The following is an 11563-nucleotide window of genomic DNA, read 5'->3' on the forward strand; positions in this document are numbered from 1 at the left end:
TGATAGCGTACTTTATTGGTTCACTCCGAATGCATCAACAACCGTCTTTTACTGTCCATCAAATGCTGGAGCACCCCGTATCGACAAAAACGCCAGCACTGCGGCCTGCTGTAATGTATAAACAAGACGCAATCGCCTGCTCCAAAACGACCTTTTGCTGGTGTGATTTGCGCTGGCTCTTGCAGGGCAGGGAGCGCCCTTCACGAGCCCATCATCAACAAAGCAGGCTGCGATGTGAAAATGGAGAAGGACGTCCGCGGAACACTTGCTTTGATTGATGAGTGGCAGCAGGGCGAACCATTCATATGGGAGGGAAAACAACGTTTGTGTTTATCATTAGGGTAATTAAATTTTCCTGCCATTTAGCATTGGACGACGGCATGTGGGTATCGCTTGGCCAAAAACAAAAAAGGATATCACCGCGTAACGGATCGTTGCGGCGGTGAAACAATTGTGTTGACACGCGTCCGCCGAAAAATGCCACCGGATTCCAAACGGTTGCGAGAGTGCATCCCGCGGGGAACCAATTACCAGCACAACAATAACACTAGCAACAGCAGCAGGAACCGCGCAAGAAAAAGCCTTCAGAAAAGATGCTGTCGGAATCCTCCTCCCGGCGCCATTCCGCGGGCAACACATCTTTCGCGCACCTTCTCACTGACGCTTCCCTTTCCGTGTCGGATGCGTTGTTCTTCTTCACTTACGCGCCACACACAGCGCCACTGATGATATGCGCACTGATAAGAATCCCCAGCATCCAGACAGCCAGACAGACAGACAGGAAAGTCTGTAGAAGCGGTCCGTCGGGACGGGAATCTGGCTGTTGTTCCGGGTTTAATTGCACGTTTCACACAATCAGCTCCTGGTTTTGTTTTTTAATCACCCCTCGTTGAAGAAAATGGGGAAAAACGGGCAACAATCAGACGAAAATCAAGGAAAAACGCTCTTGCCAGGGAGCAGCGCCTAGTTTCACTGCGTTTCGCACCGGCACAAGCCACACACTGAAAGGCGAAAACAGCTGTGGTGGAAGCGCACCCGTTGTGCGAGAGAACCAACATCGCGAGCGAGAGAATGCCAGGCCCTCGCGCGGCCCCACCTCGTTCCTTGCACATCCCCTCGATGGAACCAACAATCCTCCTATTCGGCCCGATGTTTGGCCCATTTTTGGCCCCTCTTTCGCTTCGTGCCAGCTTCGGCAATCCGACCGAACGGTCGGAACAGTCGAACACTGACAGCGAGGATGATTTTTCTGCTGCATGGGCCTGCGTCAGCTGTCAGTGTCACCACACCACGAGGCAAAATCAAAATAAACCCGGTGAATTGTTTTCATTCTCGCGAAAAGCAGTACAAGCAGTTAAGTTGAGGAATTACTGCACGAAACGCGCTTCAAAATGCCGTACGCAAGAAAAAAAATGCACAGTGGAGACACACATCTACGGCGGCGGTGGCGGCTAAGAAACCGAAAAAAGGATTTGGATGAAATAGACGCAGATTTGAAGACTGAGCCGGAGAAGCTGTTGCAACAGGAGATCGACCTGGACAAGCCGGGATTCGGACAGTTTTACTGCATACACTGTGCTACGTACTACATCAACGATCAGGCCCTCCAAGCACACTTTCGTACGAAGGTGCACAAACGGCGGCTGAAGGCGCTGGAAATTGAACCATACACCATAGAGGATTCGCTACGAGCAGCGGGTCAAGGCAGCTTCGTACAACCCCAGAAGCGCAAGATGGAAACTCAGCCCTGTCTGGCGGATGTGGAAGCGGGAAAACGAATCAAGGTGGACACGGTGATGGAAGACGAGAAACCGGCAAAGCAAGAGTTATCGAAGGCCAGAAAGATAACCGACTACAAGAAGGTGCTGGAACAATTTTGAATAAACAGGCCTAGTAAATGGAGAAACGTTGAAATTTATTGCGAAAGTAACATGGGGTGTGCATTATTGACCCCGAAACACGTGAGGTCGTTAGTTTTTATGGTTTACGAAAACGCGATACTCTCGTCCGTCCGCATGCGCTTTTGTTTTTACATGTGATCCGTGAAGTGCGGATTACCGGTCTCATTCCTTCGCTTCGTTAGAATATCGCAACCGGACTCTGTGACGAGCAGTGTGTGCTCGAACTGAGCGGAAAACATACCGTCGGCAGTAACCGCAGTCCAGTCGTCGGGCCAGGATACATCTCGCCACGTACCCTCCGATATCATGGGTTCAATCGTGAAACAATGGCCAGGCTTCATGACACCGACCGCAGAATTTTCTGAAATAGATCAGCTTTTTTTAAGCACATCTTAAAAGCTAAACAGATGATGCACTAAACTTACTGGCATAGTGAGGTACATTCGGGGCGGTATGGAACAATCTGTGAATGCCATGACCGCAGTAACTCTTGACAACGCTGTATCCATGGGCATGCACATGCTTCTGTATTACATTTCCGATTTCACGATATCGTTCTCCGGGTCTGAAAAATATCATAAATTACACATTATCATTAAAAATACCAATATGTGAAATCTTTTCCAGCATACTTCACGATAGCAATTGCCTTCATCAACGCTTCATGGGTAACTTGTACCAATTTCTTGTGCTGCTCCTTTACATTGCCGACAAAAAACGTTTCGTTCAAATCGCCGTGAAAACCACGATGGTACACCGTAACATCCACATTGCAAAGATCGCCATCTTCCAGCGGACGCAGATCTGGTATGCCGTGGCAAATTACCTCATTGACCGAGGTACAGCAAGACTTCGGGAAGTTGTAGTAGTTCATCGGACTGGGGTAGCATTCCCGCTCGATGCATGCCTCATGTACGGCTCGATCGATTTCGTCCGTCGTTACACCCACGCCACAGACGCGTGCAGCTTCGTCCAAAACCTCGCGTCCCAGTCTGCAGGCCACGCGCATACCCTCTATTTCTTCATCATCTAGTATCTTGATCGTGTTATTCCCCCGCAGTGCCTCTTCCGACTTCGATCGACCTTCTTTGTGATCGGCATAGTCCGGTCTTGGGATAGACGCCGGTACCGGTCGACGCGGTGATTGTTCGAACGGTCTCAGCTTGCCGGTGAACGTATAGTAAGGCCACGGATTGTATGCATTCGATTCCTTTCCCTCTGTTGACAAAACATGAAACGGGCGTGAGCAAGTAACATCCTGCCAGGCTGCTGGAATGCACCATAACACTTACTAGCAAGGAGATGAATGATTTTGTGCTCCTTCCAGGAACCTTTGAAGCAGTCTTGGCTGCAAAAGTACGACCCTTGGATGCCCATCTTCAGGCACACCGGGCACTGCAGTGTGGCGGACTTCTTGCAGTCGTCCGTTCCACAGAGATGCTTCGCTAAATCACTCATTTCGCTATCTTTTAGGCACGGCAAACTGTTGCAACGATATCTGGAGCGCGATACGCAAAACTAGAAACCGGCACTGGGATCTGGCGTTCAACGCAAGCAAAACACAGCACCACAATTACCTAACTTGTAGAGAAGGAAAAATAACCGCCTAGACCTTAAAAGAACAAGAATTCGCTTGATTTTCCTTTATTTTCCCGTTCCCTTTCTTCTCCTTTTTTGGTCAGTTTGACAAGGTAAACGTCAAACGCGAACGCGACATTTTGGTCCGAACTCCCTAGCGCTGTTTTTTTTTATCCACCAAGATTTCTTTCGATACATTTTCTATCTTAAAATAAACTGTATTCTGAAATGTAATTTAAGAGTTCTTTCTACTATCTCGATAACACTTTGTGCTTTATAAACAACGGAGAACCGAAATTGAGGTTCACTCTTTTCATAAGTTTATTAATATCAGTTCAAACAACAATGAATCACAATACGCGCAATACGCCTAATTTCAGTTAAATTTAGAATCATGTTTTCTACAGTGCGATGGCATTAACTATCTGAATCCCATGAATGTGTCCAAATGATTCACGAAACTATCCAGCGCGCCGGGTGCAAGTTTTTCTAGCTGCCTAAGGTCGGACTCCGCCAAAGTCTGCAGCAACGTATTCGGTGTGCAGTAGAAGAGATTCTTATCCTTACTTAGACGTTCGGCCAGCTCAGTTTGATGGTTGTTCATCAGCGTTTCGTTCACGACCACAATCAACGGTTTGCCTGCCTCCAACACTTCTATGCAACTTCCGGCGCCGGCATGACTGATCACCAGATCTGCCCTGCTTATATCTTCACCGATACTGCTTTTGAGGCCATACGCAGATAATCGTATGCTAGTTAGCTTTTGAATGTATTCCACGTTCAGCGGTTCTCCTTTTCCAAACTGTATTGTGAGCGTTTCGCAACCCAAAACAGATAATTGCTGCAAAACAGCGGCAGACGATACGATTCGCACTAAATCCTGGAACTCGGTGGTGCCCACTGTCACAAACACGTTCCTGTAGAGTTTTTGCATCATTTTTGCTTCGTAAAATTGATGATTTTACTTGATCGACGAGCCAGAGTTTACAGAACGAAATCCTTATCAATTGCGTAAAGAACGTAAACAAGTGGTGTTTGCGTGGTTTGACAGAGAACTAAGGGCGCTGTGCGGACATCTTTGAAGAAGTATTTAAAGTGTCTCTTTTCTCTTCAGTTACGTGTTTGGGCCGATCAATCCCATGCTCCAAAACGTCACTTGAAAAGACGTCTTTCCGCGGTCTTTTCGGGGACGAAAAGACCACGGAAAGACGTCTTAATAACACCTCAACGGACCAACTGTCATGGCGACCCAAAACATCAACCGCTGTACAAAAAATTGTGCCGCAGCAAAAATTATTTTTTGTGCCGCTTTTTTCCGAGCTTTTTTTGTGCCGCTTTTTTCCTTCGGTCATCTTTCCCCAATGAAACCCTACAACAGTCCGGTCCGAATGCAAGCTAGCTATTTATAGAATTGAACTTGTGTATGTCTGATTGTGCAAATGTTTCTAGTTCTTTATTGAATTGTCCTATGCGTCTGTTTTGTTTGGAAGACGACTGTAGAGCTACAAAAGCAACAACAGTGTAGTGGAATGGAAAACGTAATGCTGTTGTATTTCTTGATCAACAAATCGCGAAAAATGCGTAAAATTGATGGTGTACGTACTACCCGGTAAGCGTTTTGATGTATTTATGACCTCGGCCACGAAAAATGTGTTTTCTTTAGATGGTTTGAGATAAATACAGTGCGATATTTGTGAATCGTTTCAGATACGGTAAAACGCTTCCGATGATGCCATTTTACCATCTGACTATGTGGAAAACCTTTCTCCTTCGAAAAACTGCATCGAATCGGCAATAGGTTAGAAACATATTCATGATGTGTTATCAACTAACGGAGGATTAGAAAATGTTTAATGTTTTGCAAACCGAAGTAAAACAGGTGTGTCATCGTTCCTGTATTACACAAAAAGTCATTTCGTCAAGGATAAGACAAATAGGGACAAATGGAATAGTATTGTAAAAAAATGTTTGCAATCCTGCAGACCCGGTGGAAGAGATACAGCATCATGATTATACCGCATGTGTAATAGAACAGTGCACTCCTTTCTTTCAAATAAAAGCTTGCCTCGTGCAACCGCAGTGCTAAAACACGCTACCTGCAAAATGTACATGTATTTTTCATTCACGGCCTTTAGTGCCACAAAAACTACACAAACATTACCATCAGCTACACAAATTCAACATGTTAAAACAGATTCGGACTCCGAGGGTTGATGGCGTTTAGAGAATCTATTCCGACAAAAAAGCATTGCGATGAGGTGCTGGAACAATCGCTGGGTGTGTCTACATAGGAATAAGGCAACACAGTTGTAGTTCGGGATCCTTTCCTCGTTCCTGTTCATACCAGCTATCCTGTTCAAAAACACAATCATTCTGTAGAAGGATCTTTCAAGCCGTCTGCTTCACTGCTGGCGATCCTATTTAGAATCGGTAACAGCTCATGAAGGTGATGCAGCTACTCAATATATTTGGATAGTTTCGGGAAAGTCTCCTGAATGATATTTCTATCAAGAAAACAACCGTATTTTAAAATATTACCGACAAAAACACGTTTATTTAACTCTTTATCTTTCCCTTGGTGTTGTTTACACTAGCTTGATGGTCTTCTTCTTTGTCTTCTTATCGAGCTTCATATGGCATGACAGCCAAAATAACGCACAAGGTAACAACATCAACAATGCAATGCCCACAGTTGTTGGCTTAAAATAGAAAATTGTTGAAAAATCGTCTGATTATGCATAAAACTTGTACGATAAATTATGAAATCAACTGTAAGTACAATTTAACGTTGAATTTTCACTCAATATGCCGTACAAACGATTTTGAAATAAATGAACTCGCTAACTAGTAGTATAAACACAAAGAATCGGTCTTTTCGTGGGTTCTTTGTAGTGTAATGCACTGATTTTATTCCACACTCTCGTAAATCAATAATTTCACTAGCAGAAATTACAATGGTTGTACCAAACAGAAAAAGTTAAACGGAAGAACGGAAGAACGGAAGAACGGAAAAACGGAAGACGGAAGATGTTCTCTCAACGACGATCGAATAAAGCCCATGCTACAAAGAATCCACGAAAAGACCGATTCTTTGTGTTTATACTACTAGTTAGCGAGTTCATTTATTTCAAAATCGTTTGTACGGCATATTGAGTGAAAATTCAACGTTAAATTGTACTAACAGTTGATTTCATAATTTATCGTACAAGTTTTATGCACAATCAGACGATTTTTCAACAATTTTCTATTTTAAGCCAACAACTGTGGGCATTGCATTGTTGATGTTGTTACCTTGTGCGTTATTTTGGCTGTCATGCCATATGAAGCTCGATAAGAAGACAAAGAAGAAGACCATCAAGCTCGTGTAAACAACACCAAGGGAAAGATAAAGAGTTAAATAAACGTGTTTTTGTCGGTAATATTTTAAAATACGGTTGTTTTCTTGATCGAAATATCATTCAGGAGACTTTCCCGAAACTATCCAAATATATTGAGTAGCTGCATCACCTTCATGAGCTGTTACCGATTCTAAATAGGATCGCCAGCAGTGTAACAGACGGCTTGAAAGATCCTTCTACAGAATGATTGTGTTTTTGAACAGGATAGCTGGTATGAACAAGAACGAGGAAAGGATCCCGAACTACAACTGTGTTGCCTTATTCCTGTGTAGACACACCCAGCGATTGTTCCAGCACCACATCGCAATGCTTTTTTGTCGGAATAGATTCTCTAAACGCCATCAACCCTCGGAGTCCGAATCTGTTTTAACATGTTGAATTTGTGTAGCTGATGGTAATGTTTGTGTAGTTTTTGTGGCACTAAAGGCCGTGAATGAAAAATACATGTACGTTTTGCAGGTAGCGTGTTTTAGCACTGCGGTTGCACGAGGCAAGCTTTTATTTGAAAGAAAGGAGTGCACTGCCCTATTACACATGCCGGTATAATCATGATTCTGTATCTCTTCCACCGGGTCTGCAGGATTGCAAACATTTTTTTACAATATTATTCCATTTGTCCCTATTGGTCTCATCCTTGACGAAATGACTTTTTGTGTAATACAGGAACGATGACACATCTGTTTTACTTCGGTTTGCAAAACATTAAACATTTTCTAATCCTCCGTTAGTTGATAACACATCATGAATATGTTTCTAACCTATTGCCGATTCGATGCAGTTTTTCGAAGGAGAAAGGTTTTCCACATAGTCAGATGGTAAAATGGCATCATCGGAAGCGTTTACCGTATCTGAAACGATTCACAAATATCGCACTGTGTTTATCCTAAACCATATAAAGAAAACACATTTTTCTTGGCCGAGGTCATAAATACATCAAAACGCTTACCGGGTAGTACGTACACCATCAATTTTACGCATTTTTCGCGATTTGTTGATGAAGAAATACAACAGCAATACGTTTTCCATTCCACTACACCGATGTTGCTTTTATAGCTCTACAGTCGTCTTCCAAACAAAACAGACGCATAGGACAATTCAATAAAGAACTAGAAACATTTGCACAATCAGACATACACAAGTTCAATTCTATAAATAGCTAGCTTGCATTCGGACCGGACTGTTGTAGGGTTTCATTGGGGAAAGATGACCGAAGGAAAAAAGCGGCACAAAAAAAGCTCGGAAAAAAGCGGCACAAAAAATAATTTTTGCTGCGGCACAATTTTTTGTACAGCGGTTGATGTTTTGGGTCGCCATGACAGTTGGTCCGTTGAGGTGTTATTAAGACGTCTTTCCGTGGTCTTTTCGTCCCCGAAAAGACCGCGGAAAGACGTCTTTTCATGTGACGTTTTGGAGCATGGGAGAATATATTTCTGCATGACAGTTGCGCAGCAAGCTGTCATGCCCAATTAACGGATTTACATTTTGACGTTTAGCGATCAGAACAATGATATACGGCCGGTCATGATCCTACAGGACATTACAGCTCGGCTGTCCTGACCTAGAATTGACCTCAATTCCGACTACTACAGAAGTTCTCCTATGTTTCAGCACTGATAGCCCATTTCCTCAACTTGTCCGCTTCTAAAACGCCATCATATGCCATCTGCGTATTCTGACATCCTTCGACATCCCTAACAACGTACCTGTCGTGGGGAAGAACTTTATGAATTACGTAAGGGCCGCGGAACCTTTTGTTAAGCTTTTTGCTAACATTAGCCGTGTCTGTATATCGAATGGCAACTAACTCTCCTTCCTTAAAATTAGGGGCTGGTCTAGTCTTTCCTGCAACGTATCGTTCATTTCTGTCTTGTGACGCTCTAATATTTGTTTGTGCCTCGGAACGGAGATGACTGATATCCTTTCCTCCATCTTCTATCTTAGACTCAAGGAATTCGCGTAACTCATCTACAACCTCACCCCGCTGCTCGGTTCCGAAGAGAAGAACAGATGGAAGAAAATTCGTAGAACTGTGGACAGTATTATTAAGAGCATACTCGGCAGTGCGTAAGTGCAAGTTCCAATCAGAATGATCGGCGAGATCAGATAATTTACTTAATATGGGACGAATCACGCGATTAGCACGTTCGACCTGACCATTAGCTTGAGGAGAAGCTGTAGCGTTTAGTATATGAGAAATATTGTGAGATTCAAGGAACTCCTTAAAAAGGGTTGATGTAAAACAGGTCGCACGGTCGCTTATAATGCGCCTTGGCCTACTATAATAAGACATATATTGATTAAGAATATCGCATACCTCGTGAGTATTAGTGGTCGCAGTAGCGTACAGTTTTGTAAATTTGGTGAAAGCATCTATAACAACCAGAAGATATTTCTTACGGGAACCGGTATTAGGTAATGGACCTAAATGATCAATATGCAGGGTGTCAAACGGCAAGGGTACTTTCGGAATACTGAATAGATTTCGAGCGTTGACTCGAGGTGGTGCTGAATAAAGGATGCATTTGATGCAATTTTTAATGAAAGTCTCAATTCGGGTTTTCATCTGAGGAAACCAGTAATGTCGGCGAATAGAATCAAAGGTCTTAACAGTGGCCAAATGGCCAATCTTTTCGTGGTTATGTCGAATAACATTATCCACCATCTCAAAGGGTACATATAATTGAAGAGGATTGACAGAAGATTGATGATATACTAAACCGTCTTGTAAGATAAATCCTTCAACGGAACCAGTTTCAAGTCTACGCTTCAGGGATTCAATAGAAGGGTCTCGAGATTGTGCAATCTGTAGTTGGAAATCCAGATCTAACTCACTGATAGCACCGATGGCTTCGGTTCGGCTCAAGGCGTCGACATGAGCCATGGAAGTTCCAGAACGATAATGAATAGAATAATCATAGTTTTCTAAGAATAGGGACCATCGAGCAATTTTTGCAGAGCCATTACGATTCTTTAAGGTTTCAACCAATGAGTTACAGTCCGTAAAGATCTTGAGCGGAAGTCCATGGACATAGGTGTGAAATCTTTTAAGTGCGTAAATTACTGAAAGCGTTTCTAGCTCGTAGCTATGCAACTTTGCTTCCTCTTTCGAAGTAGTCTTCGAGAAATAGGCAATCGGATGAAGTTTATTATCGTCTTGCTTTTGTAACAGAACTGCTCCAAACCCAAATGAACTTGCATCACAGTGAAGCTCGGTTTCCCTTTTTGGGTCAAAAATGGCGAGGACGGGAGATTGAATTAGCCTCTCACGAAGAGCCTCAAAAGCCTCACGGCAATTAACATCAAAGTTGAAGGTAGCATCCTTCTGAAGGAGTTTGGTTAGCGGTTTAGCTATGCAAGAAAATGATGGAACAAAACGTCGGAAGTAAGAGAATAATCCCAAGCATCGTCTAAGTTGTTTTGTATTTAAAGGCATCGGGTAGTTTCGTAGAGCACTAATATGCCTGTCGCTTGGTCGGATACCGGAAGCATTTGCCTTGTATCCTAAATAATCTAACTCTTCATGTGCAAACTTGCACTTATCAATGCGAAGTTCAAGACCAGACTCCTTGATCCTTTGTAGAACAGCTTCTAAAGTTTTTAAATGAGACGGAAGGTCAACGGAAGCGATGATAATATCATCCAAATAGACGACTATTTTCTCTTCAGCAATAAATTCACGAAGGATCGAGTTAATAAAGCGTTGAAATTCAGACGGAGCATTCTTAAGTCCAAAAGGCATTTTCGTATATTCATATTGGCCATCGGGAGTAACAAAAGAGGTGTAGGGAATGGAAGATTCATCCATTTGCACTTGATGAAATCCACTTCTCAAATCTAACAGACTGAAAAACTTCTTATTACAAAGGTGTTCCAAACAGGTTTCAATCAATGGAAGGGGGTAGTTGTCTCTTACCGTAATCTTATTGATTGGTCGATAGTCCACGCACATACGTATCTCTCCACTCTTCTTCCGAACGAGCACCAGGGCGGAGGCATAGGGAGAATTACTTGGTCTTATGATCTGCTCATCTAACAATTTGGAAACTATTTCCCTAACTTGGTTTCGCTCCGCATAGGAGAGTCTACGAGGTTTAGTGAAAATGGGGGTCTGGTGAGTGAGGTTAATCTTCATTTTATAATCTATCAGCTTAGTGCGCTGAATAGAATCGTTCAGGTAATTTTCTTTTACAATTGATAAGACAAGAGCAGCGTCCTTTGAACGTAATGAGGGACCAATGTCAAGTTCGAGCTCTGTTTCATAAACATCAATATTAGAAAGTTCAGTGGCTGCTACGCTTAACGCATCCTGGTTTGGTAATATAATTTCATTTCGAGGTGACTTCATGAAAGGGGTGGAATTCTTAAGGTACGTAAGGTAAATATTAAACGACGGAAGTAAATCCCTACCTATAATAATTGGCCAGGCCATTGATTTTTCGGGTAAAATAATAAAGGAATGATTGAGAATCACTTCTCTGAATTTAATGCGACATATAACCTGACCACGGGTATAAAGATGAGAATTCCCAAGGCCACGATATCTGGAAGGCGTCAGTGCAGCTAGAAGTCCTACTGGCACTATTGATTCATTAATAAAGCTTACTGCGCTACCTGTATCAATTAAAGATTGGATTCCCTGAACTATCACAACCGGCTTTCCTAATTTTAGAAAAGAAATACTCACTT

The 11563-nt window shown here is 43.0% G+C and overlaps 3 protein-coding genes across 3 annotated transcripts; 1 reads left to right on the top strand and 2 right to left on the bottom strand.

Moving 5' to 3' along the window:
• Nucleotides 1-1292: 1292 nt before the first annotated feature.
• LOC128299830 (zinc finger protein 593 homolog) lies at nt 1293-1920 on the top strand. The gene has a single exon (XM_053035943.1). The coding sequence runs from the start codon at nt 1392-1394 to the stop codon at nt 1878-1880; it is 489 nt and encodes a 162-aa protein (XP_052891903.1). The 5' UTR covers nt 1293-1391; the 3' UTR covers nt 1881-1920.
• LOC128299827 (methionine aminopeptidase 1) lies at nt 1901-3559 on the bottom strand. The gene is made up of 4 exons (XM_053035939.1): nt 3194-3559; nt 2534-3119; nt 2327-2466; nt 1901-2262 (listed from the first exon to the last, which is right to left on the bottom strand). Exons 1-4 carry the CDS (start codon nt 3357-3359, stop codon nt 2030-2032), a joined length of 1125 nt encoding a protein of 374 aa, XP_052891899.1. The 5' UTR covers nt 3360-3559; the 3' UTR covers nt 1901-2029.
• Nucleotides 3560-3784: 225 nt separating this feature from the next.
• LOC128299829 (UDP-N-acetylglucosamine transferase subunit ALG13 homolog) lies at nt 3785-4435 on the bottom strand. Its single transcript, XM_053035942.1, has one exon. The coding sequence runs from the start codon at nt 4414-4416 to the stop codon at nt 3901-3903; it is 516 nt and encodes a 171-aa protein (XP_052891902.1). The 5' UTR covers nt 4417-4435; the 3' UTR covers nt 3785-3900.
• Nucleotides 4436-11563: the final 7128 nt, after the last annotated feature.

Source organism: Anopheles moucheti, chromosome 2 (genome assembly GCF_943734755.1).
Source record: "Anopheles moucheti chromosome 2, idAnoMoucSN_F20_07, whole genome shotgun sequence".
In the NCBI taxonomy this organism is placed as follows: Eukaryota; Metazoa; Arthropoda; class Insecta; order Diptera; family Culicidae; genus Anopheles; species Anopheles moucheti.